Source organism: Phyllobates terribilis, unplaced genomic scaffold, assembly GCF_046119375.1.
Source record: "Phyllobates terribilis strain yellow unplaced genomic scaffold, ASM4611937v1 Scaffold_2__4_contigs__length_985480577, whole genome shotgun sequence".
Taxonomy (NCBI): domain Eukaryota; kingdom Metazoa; phylum Chordata; class Amphibia; order Anura; family Dendrobatidae; genus Phyllobates; species Phyllobates terribilis.
In genome coordinates, this window is record NW_027362762.1 from 76,635,082 (window position 1) to 76,657,473 (window position 22,392).

At 41.3% G+C, this 22,392-nt stretch overlaps 1 protein-coding gene across 1 annotated transcript in view; it reads right to left on the bottom strand.

Annotated features, from left to right (window-relative positions):
- ARHGAP42 (Rho GTPase activating protein 42) overlaps positions 1 to 22,392 on the bottom strand; it is a 343,252-nt gene that overhangs the window by 155,760 nt on the left and 165,100 nt on the right. Inside the window, exon 4 of the mRNA XM_073662140.1 lies at positions 2,789 to 2,860. Within this exon, the coding sequence (XP_073518241.1) occupies positions 2,789 to 2,860 (72 nt within the window). The remainder of the gene's footprint in view (positions 1 to 2,788; positions 2,861 to 22,392) is intronic.

Here is a 22,392-nt window from a genome sequence, read left to right on the forward strand (position 1 = left end):
CCATGCTTCACTCACACACAGTACTCATATCATGTTCCACTCACACACAGCACTCATATGATGCTCAACTCACACACACTACTCATATCATGCTCCACTCACACACAGTACTCATACCATGCTCCACTCACACACAGTACTCATATCATGCTCCACTCACACACACTACTCATACCATGCTCCACTCACACACACTACTCATATCATGCTCCACTCACACACACTACTCATACCATGCTCCACTCACACACAGTACTCATACCATGCTCCACTCACACACAGTACTCATATCATGCTCCACTCACACATACTACTCATATCATGCTCCACTCACACAGCACTCATACCATGCTCCACTCACACACAGTACTCATATCATGCTCCACTCACACATACTACTCATATCATGCTCCACTCACACAGCACTCATACCATGCTCCACTCACACACAGTACTCATATCATGCTCCACTCACACATACTACTCATATCATGCTCCACTCACACACACTACTCATACCATGCTCCACTCACACACAGTACTCATATCATGCTCCACTCACACACAGTACCCATATCATGCTCCACTCACACACAGTACCCATATCATGCTCCACTCACACATACTACTCATATCATGCTCCACTCACACACAGTACTCATATCATGCTTCACTCACACACAGTACTCATACCATGCTCCACTCACACACACTACTCATACCATGCTCCACTCACACACAGTACTCATACCATGCTCCACTCACACACACTACTTATACGATGCTCCACTCATACACACTACTCATACTATGCTCCACTCACACACACTACTCATACCATGCTCCACTCATACACACTACTTATACCATGCTCCATTCACACACACTACTCATACCATGCTCCACTCACACACACTACTCATACCATGCTCCACTCACACACACTACTCATACCATGCTCCATTCACACACACTACTCATACCATGCTCCACTCATAAACACTACTCACACCATGCTCCACTCATACACACTACTCATACCATGCTCCACTCACACACACTACTCATACCATGCTCCACTCATACACACTACTCATACCATGCTCCACTCACACACACTACTCATACCATGCTCCACTCACGCACACTACTCATATCATGCTCCACTCATACACACTACTCATATCATGCTCCACTCACACATAGTACTCATACCATGCTCCACTCACACACAGTACTCATATCATGCTCCACTCACACACACTACTCATATCATGCTCCACTCACACACACTACTCATATCATGCTCCACTCACACACAGTACTCATACCATGCTCCACTCACACACAGTACTCATATCATGCTACACTCACACACAGTACTCATATCATGCTCCACTCACACACAGTACTCATACCATGCTCCACTCACACATAGTACTCATACTATGCTCCACTCACACACAGTACTCATATCATGCTCCACTCACACACAGTACTCATACCATGCTCCACTCACACACACTACTCATACCATGCTCCACTCACACACAGTACTCATACCATGCTCCACTCACACACAGTACTCATATCATGCTACACTCACACACAGTACTCATATCATGCTCCACTCACACACAGTACTCATACCATGCTCCACTCACACACAGTACTCATACCATGCTCCACTCGCACACACTACTCATACCATGCTCCACTCACACACACTCCTCATACCATGCTCCACTCACACACAGTACCCATATCATGCTACACTCACACACAGTACTCATACCATGCTCCACTCACGCACAGAACTCATATCATGGTCTACTCACACACACTACTCATATCATGCTCCACTCACATTCTGGACATGTGCCACATATCAGTCGCTCGTAGGACAAATGCTATACATTCTCCAAAGTATTTAAAAATTACCCGTCATAGCAGATGACTGCTCAGAATAAGCTGTCATGTGAGTGTACACAAGAGAAATAACTCTATTTATGGCCATTATATGACTTGTATCCTGCATTAATCACCAATTTTCCCCTCTGCAGGCTCTATGTCTAACTTTCATCTGTCTCTAGTGAGTGGAGACTAGCTGCTATAATGTCACACATACACAGAACACACAGACATGAGACAGTTCTGCTCTTTTGATTGTATGAAGGACATGTTCAGAAGTTACAGCAACATGGACATTATACAGCCGTACTGAGCAGTGTAGCTGTGAATCCAGCACAAGTGTGAGACTAAAAGCTGCAATATGATCAGGGTGTCTATGTCTCTCGCACTCTACTCCTCCTACCCCTCCCATCTCAATAGTTTTCAATCAGAATCTGTTATCTGATCCCTCAGTGACCTGGCAATCTGCCTTTCTTTAACCAAGACAGATTTTAGTAGTTTTACTGAGTGAATGATCAGTTGAGGAGCCGTGGGGAAAAAAACCAAGGAGTTAGAAGGGGACAGAAATGGCTCATAAGTGGAGAAAAAGAATATTTCTCTGTTAAAATATATTACAAAGTTTCTAATATTGACTTGTGCTATTGATTTATTCCAACATTTGTTGAAACAGTGACCATTTATGATGGCAGAGGAGTACGGTAGTATACAGTTCATAATGGTACCACACAGGACATATATAATGGTAACCAAAATACAAAATATTTCATAAATGTAAACAACTAAAGATGTAAAAATGCAAAAGGAAGAAACCAAACCAGGTGCCAGTAAACTACACCATTTCTACATGACCCCTATTACTTGCTAAAATTAAATGTACCTTTGCCGCACCAATCTGTTCCTTACGAAACTTCTCCAGGGGGGATATTAGAACGTCATTGGCATTCTGGATCTGTAAAATAAATTTAAAAAAAAAATTAAGTGAACTTGATTGTTTTTTTTTTTCATTTCACATAACAGAGGTTTACCCAGCTGCTACAGAATTTTATAAATTATTAATAATTGACAAAAAAAAATGACTTTTCATATGCAGAATAACGCAAACTGTTACATCAGCCATCACCAACGTATTACTGTGTAGAGTACTAATATTTTTCAGTTCGAGGGTGTGGTCTAATTTTTGTTTGTCCAACCAATAGAAACAAGGTCAGAGCAGGTTTTCTAAAGTGTAAAAAAAGTAAATAAAAAAAAAATGCAGATTCATCATTATTTGATTTTGGAGCATATGGAATTTTATTAATTTTGGAGGGAGCGATCCAATATATAAGAAATATATAAAATTGAAAAAGTAGGAGAAGGAACACTCATCTCACCGATTTTTGCTGTTCCTAACATGTTTGGGTCCCCGGCAGTCTATACTTCCTAGTCTCATCTCCATACATGGAAGGTTAGGTATCATTGACCGGCTGCAGGGGTCTCCACTGTGACCAGTAGATTGCTAAGCTGGCAACTTCTACCATTTTCTGTGTGTAAAGATGGGTCCATGAGGCAGAGACCAATGGGAGGACACACCAAGGTCAATATAGGAGCAACGGAGGATTAGTGAGGCGCTTCTTTCATACTTTTACCAATTCTAAGGCATTGGTAAAAGAAAAAAAAACAAGTTACCCCTCCAAGTTTCTTCATGTAGAAACTTTTTAGGAATGGTATAGCAATAGTGCCCCTCCTAAGAAAAATGTTTTATTTTGTACAAAAAGCTTTTTTGTTTTGTAAAGTTATATATATCGTTTGAAACTGCCTCTTAAGACATTGGCCCCGATTCATCAAGACTAGAGATGATCGAATGTCAGGACAGTTATTGTCTGGTGCTAAACGCCGAACACGGATTTCTCCTGGAAGTCTGTTGCAATGTTCGGAGTTTCAAGAGAATTCGAGACAGACAGAGAACATTTTCCAGCTCAAAAGTTCGGGTCACCATTGTTTTCAATGTTGTTCGGGTTCTGGTTGAAGTTCAGGCACAGTTCTGGTACCCGAATCAAACTTTGGAATAAAGGTTAGGTCAGGTACCAGAACCCGAACTTCCACGGGTCCACTCATCACTAATCAAGACCAACGACTTTCTCACTGATCTTGATGATGGATCGTGTAAGAGTCAGAGCAACTGGCGAGTAGCGTGCGTCTCTGTGCACCACGCCAGAAATCTTCCTCCAGTCTCCGACTAGAGGAAGATTTCTGGTGTATGGAACGCCACAGCTCATCAAGAATTAGACGAGCTGTGGCGCCACACCCATGCCGCAATCCCTGTCCTGCCCTAGCTCTACCTCAACTTTGGCAGAGTTGGAAAAAACGCCAAAAGTGGCAAAATTTTGGTGCAATTCCAACTCTTCAAGTCAATTTACGCCAGAAGCAAAACTGCTTTGATGAATCGGTGCCACAGTATGTATAAGCAAAATCATGCTCCGTTTGGATAGGTGATAACTTACTAATCACTTGGGGTCCGACTGATAGGACCCCCTCAGCCACTCAAAGAACAGGGCTCTGAATAAAGCACAGGTCGAGTGTGCACACAGTGCCTATGGGACTGTTGGACATAGCTCGACCTCTACTCTAATCCGACAGGGCTTCATTCTCAAGATTGCTGAGAGTCCCAGAGTTCAGATCCCTAGAGATCTGTATGTCATTCCCTAGCCTACAGAAAGGGGATAACTTAAAGAGTAACTCAACTTTCATTTATCTTTTTTAAGCATTCTGTCAAGCATGGAAAGTTATAAAACTTTGCAAATCACTTTATTAAAGGGTTTGTCTTATTCAAGACATGTCAGTGGCTTCGAAAATCTTGCTTTTTCCCAGATATCAAATTATACTCATTTGGAGTACAGATGATGGCAGTGATGGGTCAATACTTGTCTTGTCCCCTGAGTGTTGTGGTTATCAGAAGAATCTCTTGCAGCAGCTTATCCCCAGAGGTCGTGAGACACAGGTGCTGAGCTGACCCATCACTGCCATCATCTGTACTCCAAATGAGTATGTTTTTTTAGCAATGCAGCTGAAGACAAAAAGACTGGGGAAGAGAAGGGGTTGGAAGACATTTACGTACAATACAGGAATAAAGGTAAATGCATTAATAAAGTGATTTACAAAGTTTCACAACTTTCCATGCTGGACAAAAGTATTTAAAAAACTAAAAGTTTAGCTACTTTTTAAAACAACTTTAATTGATAGTTACATTTCTAATAGTTATGTCATAAAACTGATTGGATGGCATACGACTGCTATGACCTCTATCAGTCCTGAAACTAGGGGGGCCTAGGCCCTTCTTCTCTGTGGAAAGTGGAATATGCAGTCAACGTATTAAAAATATTCAACATTTCTTTCTAATGATAAAATCCATAAAATATTCAGTTGTTAAAAAAAAATAATATTCAGAAAGACGGAAAAAAAAATATTGCTAGAAAACAGATGTACTTTTGACATTGTTTTCCGCGAGGCCCGAATATATTTCAGAACCTATTCTTTCCAATGACAGCCCCTTTCGGCATCACAAATCTCACTTGGCATATAAGTTGCACTAATGTTTCATATACAAAATATTGATTCCAAATATAGATTTCTTTCAAGTTGCACAATAAATTTAGTGCCGAGTTGACAGATTTGTGGATAGGCCGTCGACAGAAATAGAAGCACCAGAGCTTTTAGTTGAGAATGTGTGACCGGTCTATAATATTAGAGTCATGAGCTGGAATTCTTCAGAAAAAAAAGGCATTTCCTGGCTTTTATGAACTATCCCAAGGAGAAAAGTCAGAACTTAGGCAATTTATCACTAAACGCAATATTAATGAACTCCGAGAGGGGCACTGACCTTTACTTTCCCCCACTTGAATGTAAAAAAGACATGGCTAGCTGGCCTGGGAAATGTGACTAAAAGAAATATGACGACCCAGCAGATCTGCCGTAGACATGGTCTTCTCATAATTAGGCATCAAGAGCATAGCAGATCTGTTTTCATGGAGCCTAGGAGACTCCATACTATGGAGTAGATGGCACTCCTTGTGCATCCACATGGCACTGTAGTACCGTCAATATATATGCCAGGATGCCAATGTCTTGTAGGCCGTGGGCCTACAGGATAAAAGTCTACCACAGAATCTAACTGTATCTAAGTCAAATTAAGACCAATATGGTTCAAAGAAGTGCCCGTCTGGAGACCCAGCCAGAAGTCCGATCACGGCTGGGAGAAGCAATGCGACTAAGATGACTAGTACATTAGGCAGGTTCTCAGACTTCTCAAAGTACATGATTTTGGCTCTACAATCAGGTTGCCTTTAAAGGAAAGAAGAAGAGAATGACAAGTAACCACTGAACTCATGAAAACAACATTTGGAAGCCTGAAGACCCAAACAGAAGATAGGACATTCCTGAGAAACCTTTTACATGGTCATCAGGAGTTAAAATCAACACAATGAAACAGAACACTACCATAGATGGGATTGACGAGAAGAAGACCCTGGTGTCCACATTAGGGCACTGGCCAGTCATATTATATTTCATCTACAAGTTGTAGAGATAAAATGTTTTTTTTTTAATTAATGCAGTTTGATTTTATCGCACCAGGAGAAGGACTACGAATAGCCGAGACCATACAAGGTAGCAACAGTGACTCAACGTGAACACAATATTCCCTCATGATCTGTTCTAATAAACATGTGCTAAAGTGTCCGAATCCGTACAGCACAAACGCTCATTCCTCGTCTTAAAGGAACAAAACAAATCCATTATTTTCTCCTATCAGCATCTTTCCTGGCAAATGAGTGTGGGCGCATCGTTCCACACTCACATTGGCGCACCTGTGAAGTGATCGCAGGGCATCGATGGGTTGCTATTACAGCCAGGGGTCTGCTGATGACCCCCGTGTCTGTCACTACGATCCTCCTGTGAAGGACAGCTTGTAGCTGGTGTCCATAGGAGATTATGATTTTCTCTATACATAGCACGGCTGATGCATATAAATCAGACAATCACAGCTTCAAGTCCCCTAAGGGGACTAACAAATACAGTAAAAAGTGTAAATAAAAAGTTTTCAAAAAATATGAAAAAAAAAAAAAAGTTAAAATCACCACATTTCATCCCATTAAAACAAAACAAAAAATTAAAAATACACATTTGGTATCACTACATTCTTAAAAGTCCAATATATAAAGTAAATAAATGAGATCGGTAAATGTCGTAACGATAAAAAAAAATCAAAACACCAGAATTACGTTTCTTTGGCCGCCGCAACATTGCAATAAAATGCAATAAGAGGCGATCAAAACATCATATCTACCCCAAAATGGAATCAGTAAAAACATCAGCTCAGGGCGCAAAAAATAAGCCTTCACACAGCCCCAGATCCCGAAAAATGAAAACGTTACAAGTCTCGGAAAATGGAGACAAAAGCAAAAAAAAATTTCCTTACAAATTTCTGAATTTTTTTTCACCACTTAAATAAAAACAAAACTATACATTTTTATTATCGGTGTACTTGTACTTACCTGGAGAATCTTACTACTAGGTCAGTTTTAGAATATAGTGAACATAGTAAATACAAAGCCTAAAAAGCAATTGTGGAATTGCATTTTTTTTTGCAATTTCACAGCACTTGTAATTTTTTACCTGCTTTCCAGTGCATCACATGATAAAATGAATGAAGTCATTCAAAAATACAACTTTTCCCATGAATGTCAAGCTCTCAGACGGCTATACTGATGGAAAAATAAAAAAGTTATGGCTCTTGGAAGAAGGGGAGGAAGAAACGAAAACAATAAAAAAGGAAAATTGCCAAGTCATGAAAGGGATAGGCAACGTCAGATTTTTCGAAGCCTTATTAAAAAAAAAGAAAAGTGGAGGAAGGGGACCTAGAATTAATATACAGAGATAATGACCATGTTATTGGAAGTCCAAAAAAAATGTAAGTCATATTCTAAGCAGGTAAATAGTGGGGGCTGTAAATGGAGGATGAGCTTTAGGCCACGGCTCCACTATCAGTATTTAGTCAGTATTCGGTCAAAATTTTTTCTCAGGAGTGGGTGATAAATGCAGAATTGGTGACTAGTGTTGGGTGAACCCAAACAGTAAAGTTCGGCGTCCGTACCAAACATCTACTGTTCGGTCCCGGACCCCGAACACGGACTTCATCAGAAAGTCCGTGTTACTGTTCGGGTTTGCGTGTTTCCAGCGCCGTCACTTCAGCGCAGAAAACACAGGCTCTGATTGCGGTAATTGCATTACCACGATCAGAGCGCTGTGGCATCATGCTGACAGCTGTGACAGATGACCTGGCGGTAAATAGCTTACCGCGGGTCATAGGCACCGGCTGATGGTACTACTACCACCATCAGCCGGCGCCTCCTGCCATAGGAAACAGCGGGTACAGGCGCTGCTGGATGGGAGCAGTAGTCTCCCATCCACCGGCCTCTGTGCTCTGCTGAGTGTAAAAAAAGAAATGTTAAAATGAATAAAAAAAATATAAAAATAAAACACATTATACTCACCTACACCTTGTCCCCGATGTTCCTGATGATGAACTCAGTTGAACTCATTGGCAAGCGCGGGAAAATACTCACTGCGCATGCGGTGACCTGATTTGCCGACTATACACTGAGTCAGTCTATTGCCGGCAAATGAACAGAGCAGTCACATACAATGCAGCTGCTCTGTTCATGGGATCTTCGTGGGACCCTCGTTATTTGGACATCGGAAAGGTAAGGATGAGGTTAGTTTATTATTTTATTTTTATCACAGAGGACGTTGGCTTCAGCTGGGATGGGCGTGACGTTAAGTATGGTTTAATTTAGAATATTAAAGGGATTCTGTCTTTATTTCAAATAAAATATTTTATTCTGGGTGTGGGTGTTTTATTTTACATTTTACTTACACTATCTTATAGACGCCTCTCCATTACTAACCTGGGCTTGATGTCAGCTGGCATTATAAGCGGACATCAACCCCAACCCTATTACCCCCTGCCACCGCACCAGGGCAGTGGGAAGAGAGAGGCTAAGTGCCAGAATTGGCACATCCTATGGATGCGCCATTTCTGGGGCGGCTGAGGGCTGGTGTTTCTTGCCTGGGAGGGGGCCAATATTCATGGCCCCTTCCTAGGCTATTAATATCAGCCCCCAGATGTCTGCATAGCGTTTGCTAGCTGTTAAAATAGGGGGACCCCATGTTATTTTTTTGGGGGGATGTCCCCCATTTTAATAGCCAGTAAAGGCTATGTATACAGCTGGGGGTTGATATTAGTAGCCTGTGAAGCTCCATGGGTATTACCCCCTTCCCAGACTAAAAACCCCAGCTGTCCGCTTTCCCTCTGCTGGTTAATAAAATTACAGGGGACCCCACACCGTTTTTTTTCAAGAAATGTACTCATTTATTAATAAATTACATGAACAGTAAGGTACACACGCAAAGCACGGATTACATATATCACATATTTATATCAATCTGTATATCTATCTATCTATTATCTATTTATTATCTGTTGACCTATCTATCTAAGATAGATAATAGATAGATAGATAGATAGATAGATAGATAGATAGATAGATAGATAGATAGATAGATAGATAGATAGATAGATAAATCGATTTATAGATAGATACAGTGGGGAAAAAAAGTATTTAGTCAGCCACCAATTGTGCAAGTTTTCCCACTTATAAAGATGAGAGATGCCTGTAATTAACATCATAGATAGACCTCAACTATGAGAGACAAAATGAGAAAACAAATCCTGAAAATCACATTGTCTGATTTGGAATGAATTTTTTTTCAAATTTTGGTGTAAAATAAGTATTTGGTCAATTACAAACAAGCAAGATTTCTGGCTCTCACAGACCTGTTTCTTCTTCTTTAAGAGGCTCCTCTGTCCTCCACTCATTACCTGTAGTACTGGCTCCTCTGTCCTCCACTCATTACCTGTAGTACTGGCTCCTCTGTCCTCCACTCATTACCTGTAGTACTGGCTCCTCTGTCCTCCACTCATTACCTGTAGTACTGGCTCCTCTGTCCTCCACTCATTACCTGTAGTACTGGCTCCTCTGTCCTCCACTCATTACCTGTAGTACTGGCTCCTCTGTCCTCCACTCATTACCTGTAGTACTGGCTCCTCTGTCCTCCACTCATTACCTGTAGTACTGGCACCTGTTTGAACTTGTTATCAGTATAAAAGACACCTGTCCACAACCTCAAATAGTCAAATGACAGTGCAGGAAACCAGGCAAATTTGAGTACCCCATTCACATGAATGGGATCCGGGTTCGGGTTCAGGGTTCGGGGTCCGGGTACTGTTCTGGTACCCGAACCCGAACTTTAAAAAAACTGTTCGGTGTTCGGCTATTGGTGACTTGTTTCTATTATACCTTTTCTCTGATTGTTCCTCACCTGGTTTTGGCTCCCACTCCTGAGAAAAAATACTGACCGAATACTGAACAAATACTGATAGTGGGGCCATGGCCATAGGTACATATAGCTGGTTAGTTACAATAATTTATCGCAAATATATAATCCGACCAGATGAGGATTTCTACTACCTGGGAATGGAAAAGGAAAATCTCCTAACCTAGTGGAAGATCCAGTAAAAAACCAGGACCATGTAAATAACTATACAATGAGATAGACAGACAGATATGAGAAAGATAGATAAAGGATAGATATAGGATAGATATATAATATATCTATAGATAATAGATGGATAGAAAGATAGATAGATGATAGATAATAGATAGACAATGTGATAGGGTCACTGGTGTTATATATGAGAGGAGGTATGTATCACTACGGCAGCTAGCCTGTGTGAACTGAACCTACAATTTTTCCCTAGCATGTTATATGCTGAAGGTGTAATCACCATTGTGAAGGGAGTGGTTTGGTGTGAATGACATATAAATCGGGTGGGAACTCATTCACCCTACCTTCCTCTTAGGGTGTGGCTGAGCAAGGTTAAATGCTCGGGCACTATTTTTTTTTTCTCTGGTGTGATCTGGAGTGTGAAGTCTCCAGGTTGTGTGTGGAAGCTAGAGAGCTCCACAAAAGGACTTTGCCTGAACGGCTTGATATACCGAGAGTGGACGGAACCCGCTCACTTATGGATTGTGCTATACTTTATGTTTTTGTTTTGCCGTTATGCCAGAAAGGCCGTGTTTATTTTGCAGAATCTGTAGTGCTTATGCCGCTACAATAAACCTGCAGAGGAAACCGTGTCCTGAGTCTACTTCTGGAAGCAGCAGAGTGAGTCCTCTTATCACAATAGATTTCATATATATAGTAGAGATGAGCAATTTGATTCGAGCTGCCCTGGGTCAGCGTTCAGTATAGTCTTCTGTGGCAGTCAATCTTTACTTCTGCTCTTAGCATTCTGGGCGCCTCTTGTGCTTACTAGTGAAGGGCAGTCCGACTCTTTTTGTCGATCCAGCTCACTAGGCTCCGCTCACCAAAAGAAGACGGTTATTTTGGATCCTAAATGGATCCCTATTAAATATGTGTTCACCCTGGGTGAACATATATTTAAGATGACATTAATATGGCAGAAACCCCGCCCACTCATGTCTGAAACCACGCCCACTTTCAGATAGCCAATTAAATTGATGAGTAGGAGGGTTTTTTGTTTGGGAGGGGTTTTGTCTGCTGGACACTTGAATTTTACGCCCAGAGAGAGCTATTAAGAGAATTCACTGGTCTCGGCTCCCGTCATTGACAGTTTTTATTGGCTAAGTTAACAGCAGCTGCCACACAGGACCGAATGCTGGACCAGGATAGTACAAATCAAATTTCTCATGATAGATAATAGATAGATAGATAGATAGATAGATAATAGCAACAAAATATTACACATAACATATTAACCCCTTAAGCCCCGCGGGTGGTTTGCACGTTAATGACCGGGCCAATTTTTACAATTCTGACCACTGTCACTTTATGAGGTAATTACTCTCGAACGCTTCAACGGATCCCCCTGATTCTGAGATTGTTTTTTCGTGACATATTGTACTTCATGATTGTGGAAAAATTTCTTCGATATCACTTGCGTTTATTTGTGAAAAAAACGGAAATTTGGCGAAAATTTTGAAAATTTTGCAATTTTCAAAATTTGAATTTTTAAGCCCTGAAATCAGAGCGATATGTCACACAAAAGAGTTAATAAATAACATTTCCCACATGTCTACTTTACATCAGCACAATTTTGGAACCAAAATTTTTTTTTGTTAGGGAGCTATAAGGGTTAAAAGTTGACCAGCGATTTCTCATTTTTCCAACAAAATTTACAAAACCATTTTTTTAGGGACCACATCACATTTGAAGTCACTTTGAGGGGTCTTTATGACAGAAAATACCCAAAAGTGACACCATTCTAAAAACTGCACCCCTCAAGGTGCTCAAAACCACATTCAAGAACTTTATTAACCATTCAGGTGCTTCACAGGAATTTTTTGAATGTGGAAGAAAAAAATGAACATTTAACTTTTTTCACAAAAATGTTAATTTAGACCCCATTTTTTTTATTTTCACAGGGGTAACAAGAAAAAATGGACCCCAAAATTTGTTGTGCAATTTCCCATGGGCACGCAGATACCCAATATTTGGGGAAAAAATACTGTTTGGGCGCACGGCAGGGCTCGGAAGGGAAGGAGCGCTATTTGACTTTTTGATTGTAAAATTTGCTTGAATAATTAGCGGACGCCATGTTGTGTTTGGAGAGCCCATGTGTGCCCAAACTTTGGAGCTCCCCCACAAGTGACCCCATTTTGGAAACTAGACCCCCCAAGGCACCTTTCTAGATGCATAGTGAGCACTTGGAACCCCCAGGTGCTTCACAAATTGATTCGTAACAATGAAAAAGTGAAAAAAAAAAACACTTTTTCATTTTTATGAATCAATTTGTGAAGCACCTGAGTGTTCCAAGTGCTCACAATGCATCTAGATAGGTGCCTTGGGGGGTCTAGTTTCCAAAATGGGGTCACTTGTGGGAGAGCTCCAATGTTTGGGCACACAGCGGCTCTCCAAACTCAACATGGTGTCGCTAACAATTTGAGCCGATTTTCCGTTAAATTTGTTAGAGGACACCATGTTGCATTTAGAGAGTCCCTGTGTGCCCAAACATTGGAGCTCCCCCACAAGTGACCCCATTTTGGAAACTAGACCCCCCAAGGCACCTATCTAGATGCATAGTGAGCACTTGGAACCCCCAGGTGCTTCACAAATTGATTCGTAACAATGAAAAAGAGAAAAAAAAAACACTTTTTCATTTGTATGAATCAATTTGTGAAGCACCTGAGGGTTCCAAGTGCTCACTATGCATCTAGATAGGTGCCTTGGGTGGTCTAGTTTCCAAAATGGGGTCACTTGTGGGGGAGCTCCAATATTTGGGCACACAGCGGCTCTCTAAATGCAACATGGTGTCCGCTAACAAATTTAACGCAAAATTGGCTCAAATTGTTAGCGACACCATGTTGCGTTTGGAGAGCTGCTGTGTGCCCAAACATTGGAGCTCCCCCACAAGTGACCCCATTTTGGAAACTAGACCCCCCAAGGCACCTATCTAGATGCATAGTGAGCACTTGGAACCCCCAGGTGCTTCACAAATTGATTCGTAACAATGAAAAAGTGAAAAAAAAAAACACTTTTTCATTTTTATGAATCAATTTGTGAAGCACCTGGGGGTTCCAACTGCTCACTATGCATCTAGATAGGTGCCTTGGGGGGTCTAGTTTCCAAAATGGGGTCACTTGTGGGAGAGCTCCAATGTTTGGGCACACAGGGACTCTCTAAATGCAACATGGTATCCGCTAACAAATTGAATGGAAAATCGGCTCAAATTGTTAGCGGACACCACATTGCGTTTGGAGAACTTCTCTGTGCCCAAACTTTGGAGCTCCCCCACAAGTGACCCCATTTTGGAAACTAGACCCCCCAAGGCACCTTTCTAGATGCATAGTGAGCACTTGGAACCCCCAGGTGCTTCACAAATTGATTCGTAATAATGAAAAAGTGAAAAAAAAAACACTTTTTCATTTTTACGAATCAATTTGTGAAGCACCTAGGGGTTCCAAGTGCTCACTATGCATCTAGATAGGTGCCTTGGGGGGTCTAGTTTCCAAAATGGGGTCACTTGTGGGGGAGCTCCAATGTTTGGGCACACAGGGACTCTCTAAATGCAACATGGTATCCGCTAACAAATTGAATGGAAAATCGGCTCAAATTGTTAGCGGACGCCACATTGCGTTTGGAGAGCCCCTCTGTGCCCAAACTTTGGAGCTCCCCCACAAGTGACCCCATTTTGGAAACTAGACCCCCCAAGGCACCTTTCTAGATGCATAGTGAGCACTTGGAACCCCCAGGTGCTTCACAAATTGATTCGTAATAATGAAAAAGTGAAAAAAAAAACACTTTTTCATTTTTACGAATTAATTTGTGAAGCACCTAGGGGTTCCAAGTGCTCACTATGCATCTAGATAGGTGCCTTGGGGGGTCTAGTTTCCAAAATGGGGTCACTTGTGGAGGAGCTCCAATGTTTGGGCACACAGGGACTCTCCAAATGCAACATGATATCCGCTAACAATTTGAGCCGACAATTTGTTAGCGGATATCATGTTGCATTTGGAGAGTCCCTGTGTGCCCAAACATTGGAGCTCCCCCACAAGTGACCCCATTTTGGAAACTAGACCCCCCAAGGCACCTATCTAGATTCATAGTGAGCACTTGGAACCCCAGGTTCTTCACAAATTGATTCATAAAAATGAAAAAGTGTTTTTTTTTTCACTTTTTCATTTTTACGAATCAATTTGTGACGCACCTGGGGGTTCCAAGTGCTCACTATGCATCTAGAAAGGTGCCTTGGGGGGTCTAGTTTCCAAAATGGGGTCACTTGTGGGGGAGCTCCAAAGTTTGGGCACAGAGGGGCTCTCCAAACGCAATGTGGTGTCCGCTAACAATTTGAGCCGATTTTCCATTCAATTTGTTAGCGGATACCATGTTGCATTTAGAGAGTCCCTGTGTGCCCAAACATTGGAGCTCCCCCACAAGTGACCCCATTTTGGAAACTAGACCCCCCAAGGCACCTATCTAGATTCATAGTGAGCACTTGGAACCCCAGGTGCTTCACAAATTGATTCATAAAAATGAAAAAGTGTTTTATTTTCACTTTTTCATTTTTACGAATCAATTTGTGAAGCACCTGGGGGTTCTAAGTGCTCACTATGCATCTAGATAGGTGCCTTGGGGGGTCTAGTTTCCAAAATGGGGTCACTTGTGGGGGAGCTCCAATGTTTGGACACACAGGGGCTCTCCAAACGCAACATGGCGTCCGCTAACAATTTGAGCCGATTTTCCATTCAATTTGTTAGCGGACACCATGTCGCGTTTGGAGAGCCCGTGATGTGCCTAAACAGTGGAGCTCCCCCACAAGTGTCCCCATTTTGGAAACTATACCCCTCAAAGATTTTATTAAGGTGTATAGTGAACATTTTGAACCCAGAGGTACGGCACATTATTTGTTTACATTAGGTCATCATATTGAATAAGTTTTCATTATTCTTGAGCGCAAGTGCTCGCTACTTGAGTTTGCATCGGGTACTCAGGTATGCACCATGTACAGCGTGTGCTCGAGTGACATGCTCGAGTCCCTGCTCCGCATGTTTCACGGTTATTAGACACCCAAAAAAAAACATGCGGGGATCGCTCGTGCATGGCAGGCAATCCCCGTAAAGTTTTTTGGCCGCGAAGCATATGGGGCAGAGACTCGAGCATGTCACTCAAATACCCACGATACTAAATGCATACCAGAGCACCCGATGCAAACTCAAGTAGCGAGCACTTGCTCTCAACACTAGTCGCCATATCGTCATCTTTTTTTCTTACTTTTGAAAAAAATCCCAACCCCAGCCCTAACCCTAGCACAACCCTAGCCCCAGCACAACCCTAGCCCCAGCACAACCCTAGCCCCAGCACAACCCTAGCCCCAGCACAACCCTAGCCCCAAACCCAGCCCTAACCCTAGCCCAATCCTAACTCAAGAGTTTATTTTTGACGCCGTTCCTTGTGCGGTATAAGTGATTAGACGACTTTATTCTTCGGGTCGGTGTGATTACAGCAATGCCAGAATCATATGGGGTTTTTATGACTGACAGCTGTCACACACTAAAAGACGCATTTTTTGTAAAATCTAGTTTTTGCATCGCCATATTTTGAGAGCTATAATTTTTCCAGATTTTGGCAGACAGTCATGTGACGGCTCGTTTTTTGCGGGATGACTTGATGTTGTTATTGGTGCCATTTTCAGGCACGTGACATTTTTTGATCGCTTTCTATTCCGATTTTTGGGAGGCAGAATAAACAAAAACCAACAATTCAGGAATTGTTTTTTTTTTTTTTTTTTTATTCTGTTCCGCGTGTGGTAAAATTGATGAGGCAGCTTTACTCTTCGGGTCAGTACGTTTACAGCGGTACCACATTTGTATCATTTTTCTATGTTTTGGCGCTTATACACAATAAAAGCTATTTTATAGAAAAAAATATTTTTTAGTATCGCTTTATTCTGAGAGCTATAACTTTTTTATTTTTCGGCTGATGGAGCTATATGGCGGCTTGTTTTTTGCGGGACGAGATGACGTTTTCAGCGGTATCATTTTTATTTATATGCGTCTTTTTGATCGCGTGTTATTCCACTTTTTGTTTGGCGGTATGGTGATAAAGCATTGTTTTTTGCTTGGTTTTTTTTTTTTTTTTTTTACCGTGTTCACTGAAGGGGTTAACTAGCGGGACAGTTTTATAGGTCAGGTTGTTCCGGACGCGGCGATACCAAATATGTGTACTTTTATTGTTTTTTTTTAATTTTTTTTATAATAATATTTATTGATGGGTACATTATATTTTTATTTTTGGTGTATTATTTTTTTTATTTTTTTATAATATTTTTGCACATTTTTTTTTTTTTTTTTTCCACTTTCACACAGTTTATACACTTTATTACTTTGTCCCACTCTGGGACTTTCACTTTTTTTTTTCTGATCGCCTGCATGGCACAGGAATGGAGCACCATCCCTATGCCATGAAGGCTGTCAGAAGTGCACAGTGTGAAGATTGCTTGGAGATGCACTGCGCATGTCCAAGCAATCTTCCTGCTCTCTGGTGACCCGGATGTTGTCATGACGACATCGGGTCGTCATGGCAACACCCGGGAAGCCTTTGCAGACTGCGCTGGAAGCCGGAAGAGGAGGTGAGTATCGCCGATCACCTCCCCTTGCCCCCGCAATGCCGCGATCGACTTCGATCGCAGCATCGCGGGGGTTAATGTGCTGGGAGCAGTGCGTGACCGCTCCCTGCACATAGTACCGGGTGTCAGCTGTGACAATCAGCTGACACCCGGCGGCGATCGCGCCCGCACAGCCTGTGTGCGGGCGCGATCGCGATGACGTACTAATACGGGTCTGGCTCTTAAGTCCCAGGGCACAGACGCGTATTAGTACGTCAGATGTTATTAAGGGGTTAATATATAAATGGGTCAATGTATTTTGAATCAGTCCCCCCAACTCTGCAGTTTATTATTAAATACACTGTGTGCAGAATTATTAGGCAAATGAGTATTTTGATCACATGATACTTTTTCTACATGTCGTCCTACTCCAAGCTGCATAGGCTTGAGAGCCAACTACCAATTAAGTAAATCTGGTGATGTGCATCTCTGTAATGAGGAGGGGTGTTGACTAATGACATCAACACCCTATATAAGGTGCGCTTAATTATTAGGCAACTTCCTTTCCTTTGACAAAATGGGTCAGAAGAGAGATTTGACGGCTCTGAAAAGTCCAAAATTGTGAGATGTCTTGCAGAGGGATGCAGCAGTCTTGAAATTTCCAAACTTTTGAAGCGTGATCACCGAACAATCAAGCGTTTCATGGCAAATAGTCAACAGGGTCTCATGAAGCGTGTTGGCAAAAAAAGGCACAAAATAACTGCCCATGAATTGAGGAAAATTAAGCATGAAGCTGCCAAGATGCCATTCGCCACCAGTTTTGCCATATTTCAGAGCTACAACGTTACTGGAGTATCAAAAAGCACAAAGAGTGCGATACTCAGGGACATGGCCAAGGTAAGGAAGGTTGAAAAACGTCCACCTTTGAACAAGAAACAAAAGATAAAACGTCAAGAATGGTGCAAGAAATATCTTAAGACTGATTTTTCAAAGGTTTTATGGACTGATGAAATGAGAGTGACTCTTGATGGGCCAGATGGATGGGCCAGAGGCTGGATCAGTAAAGGGCAGAGAGCTCCACTCCGACTCAGACGCCAGCAAGGTGGAGGTGGGGTACTGGTATGGGCTGGTATCATCAAAGATGAACTTGTGGGACCTTTTCGGGTTGAGGATGGAGTGATGCTCAACTCCCAGACCTACTGCCAGTTTCTGGAAGACAACTTCTTCAAGCAGTGGTACAGGAAGAAGTCGGTATCGTTCAAGAAAAACATGATTTTCATGCAGGACAATGCTCCATCACATGCATCCAACTACTCCACAGCATGGCTGGCCAGTAAAGGTCTAAAAGAAGAAAAAATAATGACATGGCCCCCTTGTTCACCTGATCTGAACCCCATAGAGAACCTGTGGTCCATCATAAATTGTGAGATCTACAGGGAGGGAAAACAGTACACCTCTGGGAGCAGTGTCTGGGAGGCTGTGGTGGCTGCTGCACGCAATGTTAATCGAAAACAGATCAAGCAACTGACAGAATCTATGGATGGAAGGCTGTTGAATGTCATCATAAAGAAAGGTGGCTATATTGATCACTAATTTTTTTTGTTTTTGCATGTCAGAAATGTTTATTTCTATATTTTGTGCACTGATATTGGTTTATCTGGTGAAAATAAACAAGTGAGATGGGATTATATTTGGTTTTTATTAAGTTGCCTAATAATTCGGCAGAGTAATAGTTACCTGCACAAACAGATATCCTCCTAAGATAGCCAAATCTAAAAAAAAAACACTCCAACTTCCAAAAATATTAAGCTTGGATATTCATGAGTCTTTTGGGTTGATTGAGAACATAGTTGTTGACCAATAATAAAAATAATCCTCTAAAATACAACTTGCCTAATAATTCTGCACATAGTGTAAAAACTTTATGCGTAAAAGAGAATAAACAGAGTTAAAATCTCCACAAAGTATAAAAGACAAATGAAACAAGTATAATCCTAGGTTCTATAATAGATTTATTCTCAGCACTACAATAATGTTTTGTATGGGGCAGAATACAAAACTAAAGTGGAACGCAAACAATGAAAACAAGAATATTGGAAATTCTGAAAATGACTTTAATGGTAATAAAAAGGGCAATAAAAAGTGAGGGGAGTTTTACAATCTTCTAGCCTCTGCTAAGTGGGAGCTGCCATTTCCCCGTTTCTCAGAGTGGGCTTTATGGTGCCTACATGCTGAGAACAACGCAGATTCAAGAAAATGGAAACGCTTTTTATGACACAAATTAAAAGAATTCCTTTAAAGATTATTTTTGTTATTACTGAAGGTAGTGAGAGCAAAACCAATCGTACCTGTAGATTTCCCGCATTCTGTTAAATACAATTCCCAGCATGCTTTGTCATAAGTCTAAAGCCAACTAAGCATGCTGGGAACTAGAGATCAAAAGCAGATGTTGATAGCAAAGGATTCTATCTCCTGGGTAACTGTAAGACGATGTTTTATAATATCCAACAAAGAACACAAAATTTGGGGGAAAAAATTGTGTCTTCTATTAATACCATATAGATTAATATTTACTATATTTTAATTTGACAGGGAAATAATAAAATGATTATAAGCTGCAAGACCCATTTACTTCTCAATAGAGAATGTGCATTATGCCTCTATTGCCTTACCATTGAGCTATCCAGTCAAGAGATACTGACTGGAAGCTTTTCTCGTTTTATGAGATCGACCATGAAAATACTCTGGATGACTAAAAGTCATTGTGCTTCTGATGTTTAAAGAAAGTCACGCATCAGACTCACACATCAAAATCAAACATCATTTGTATTTGGCTTGGAGGAGGTATTTCTGAAAGTCCCAATCAGTTTCAGACAAGGTTTGCACTGAAAATCATATGACCAAATAACTTAGCATTTCTCAGCTTAGTTTATAGCTCAGTGGTTAGTGCACTGACTTCTAGACGTAGAGCTTTGGGTTTAAGCCCCATCAGCGAACAGTGAATATTTTATATTATTATTACAGTTGTAAAAGTCACTTGTCAGAATCACTTGTCCGATTGTCAGGATCACTTGTCTGAATCACTTATAAAAATCAGTTCTCAGACAGGGTATTTAGCCTCAAACTGACATCATTCTGATGTTTGATTTTGATATCTGATCATGTCCTAAAATGGACACTGTACCATAGAGATACATTGTATATATAACAATGTATTTCAATGGTCCTGGTATACTGAGGTCAAGAAAAAGATTTTTTTTTGTTCCTATAAAAGTAGTAAAAATAATACAATACAAAAATAATTACAAAAATGTCATCTTTTTGTTTTTCTCCCGGTCTCCAACCCACAACTTTAACATTACAGACAGGCACTTAAGCTGCTGAACTACAAGCTCTGATGATGTAACGGGGAGAATTCTGTGTACTTGATCTGTATTGCAGACTCTGCCTCCACATGCAGATTATACTGATAGAAATACACTGCTGTGTACAATGTATGTATTTGAATTCTAGAGGGAGAATAAGAGATTTTTCATCCTATAAAATTACTAAAAAAAATAATGAAAAACACTTGATAATGAAAAAAAAAAGGTCATTGTTAATGTGTTTTTTTAATAAACATCGCAACTCAGCAAATAACTTGGACATATCTGGTATGCCTTTAATCGTAACGATCTGCACAACACAGCCATCAGATTATGGGGATCAGTAAATGACGTAAAAAAAATGGCGTGATTGATATTTTTTCTCTATTAAACCCATACAAAAATGTAATAAACCTTTAATGCTGAGGCCGTGTTCACACGTAGCGTAAATACTGCGTTCTTTCTGCTGCGTTTTTTCCGCAGGTGTCCACACCACACGATGCAGTAACAATCTTTTGTGATTATGGCGTGTTTGCTGCGTTTCTTTTAAGCGCTTTCCCGCTTATTTTATGCAATTTTGGGGCAGATATGAAGCAGATTTTTAAACGCTTTTTTAATAGCACAGAAAAGATTTGATTCTGTGCTTAAAAATGCAGCGGAATTTTTTTTCTGCTGCTTTTTTTGCACAAAATGTCTGCTGTTTAACTGTCCAAGAAAAATGGATGTGATTTCATGAGAACTGCGCCCCATGTGCGTCTAAACACGCTGCTGAACTGTGCGGCTTTGGTGATTTTTTTTCTCTTGTCTTCTATGTGGAGAATAAAAAACGCATGTAAAAAATTGCAGCTACTTTTTTAAGTGCAGAATCAAAGATTTTCTGTACTATAAAAAACATATTAAAAACGCGGCTTCACCATGGACCTGAAACACATCAAATAAGAGGGAGAAGATTGTTGTTGTGTAGTTTGGTGAGGACTTCTGCAAAAAAACAAAAAAACACAGTATTTCTGCAATGTGTGAACATGGCCTTATAGACACAAAAAAGACAGATGTCATACAGTGAAGCTATATAAAGATGAGAAAGTTCTGGCGGCTCCGACTGTGAATGAATGAACAAAAATTAAATCCACAGGTCCCAACTAGAGATGAGCAGGATGCACAGATGACGTTGCGCTGCCCGGACTAATTAAAAGCCGCTCTGGGGACGCCAGAAGGTTAGAGATTCGCAGCCTCTTGTTAAGCTGCCAGGTAGCACTGACTTAAACGCTGGACTAGAGACCCGTGGATCCATCCGTTCATCTCTAGTCCCAACTCTCCCAGATACAGCGGACAGTCCCAGATACAGTGGACAGTCCCAGATTTGAATCTATGCCTGTTATGTGCTACGCAGAGAGACCCAGCAAGACTGGCACCAAACCAGCAAAGGCACAGACGCACTTGGCGCAAGCTGCCCAGCTAGACGAGCTCTTGAGGGCCAGGAATACTCTTCACCAAGCTCCCAGTAAATAGAAGGGGGACTTTGGTAGTGCCCTTCCCAGACCCACTGTCGCCGGACAGCTGGCATATGGTGACGCGACTGGTGCATAGTTGAGGACCAGGTGAGTACCTCTACAAGAACACCAGGAAGTGTGACAAGAAAAGAAAATGAGAAGACCCCTGAAAAGATAGCAACACTACCGATAGCACCACTCACTTCCACAGCACATAGAAACTGCAATAAACAGCACATGACTGAGCAGGGAACAGAGTTAAATAGCCCACCTAATGATCAGGTGTTGAATATCTCCCAATCATCCCCAGACAGCCACTACCTGCTAGCTAGCACAGCAGATAGACATAATTCCACTATTGCTTAGTGCCAGACACAGCAGCGTTCTGAATTGCCTGGCAACTGGA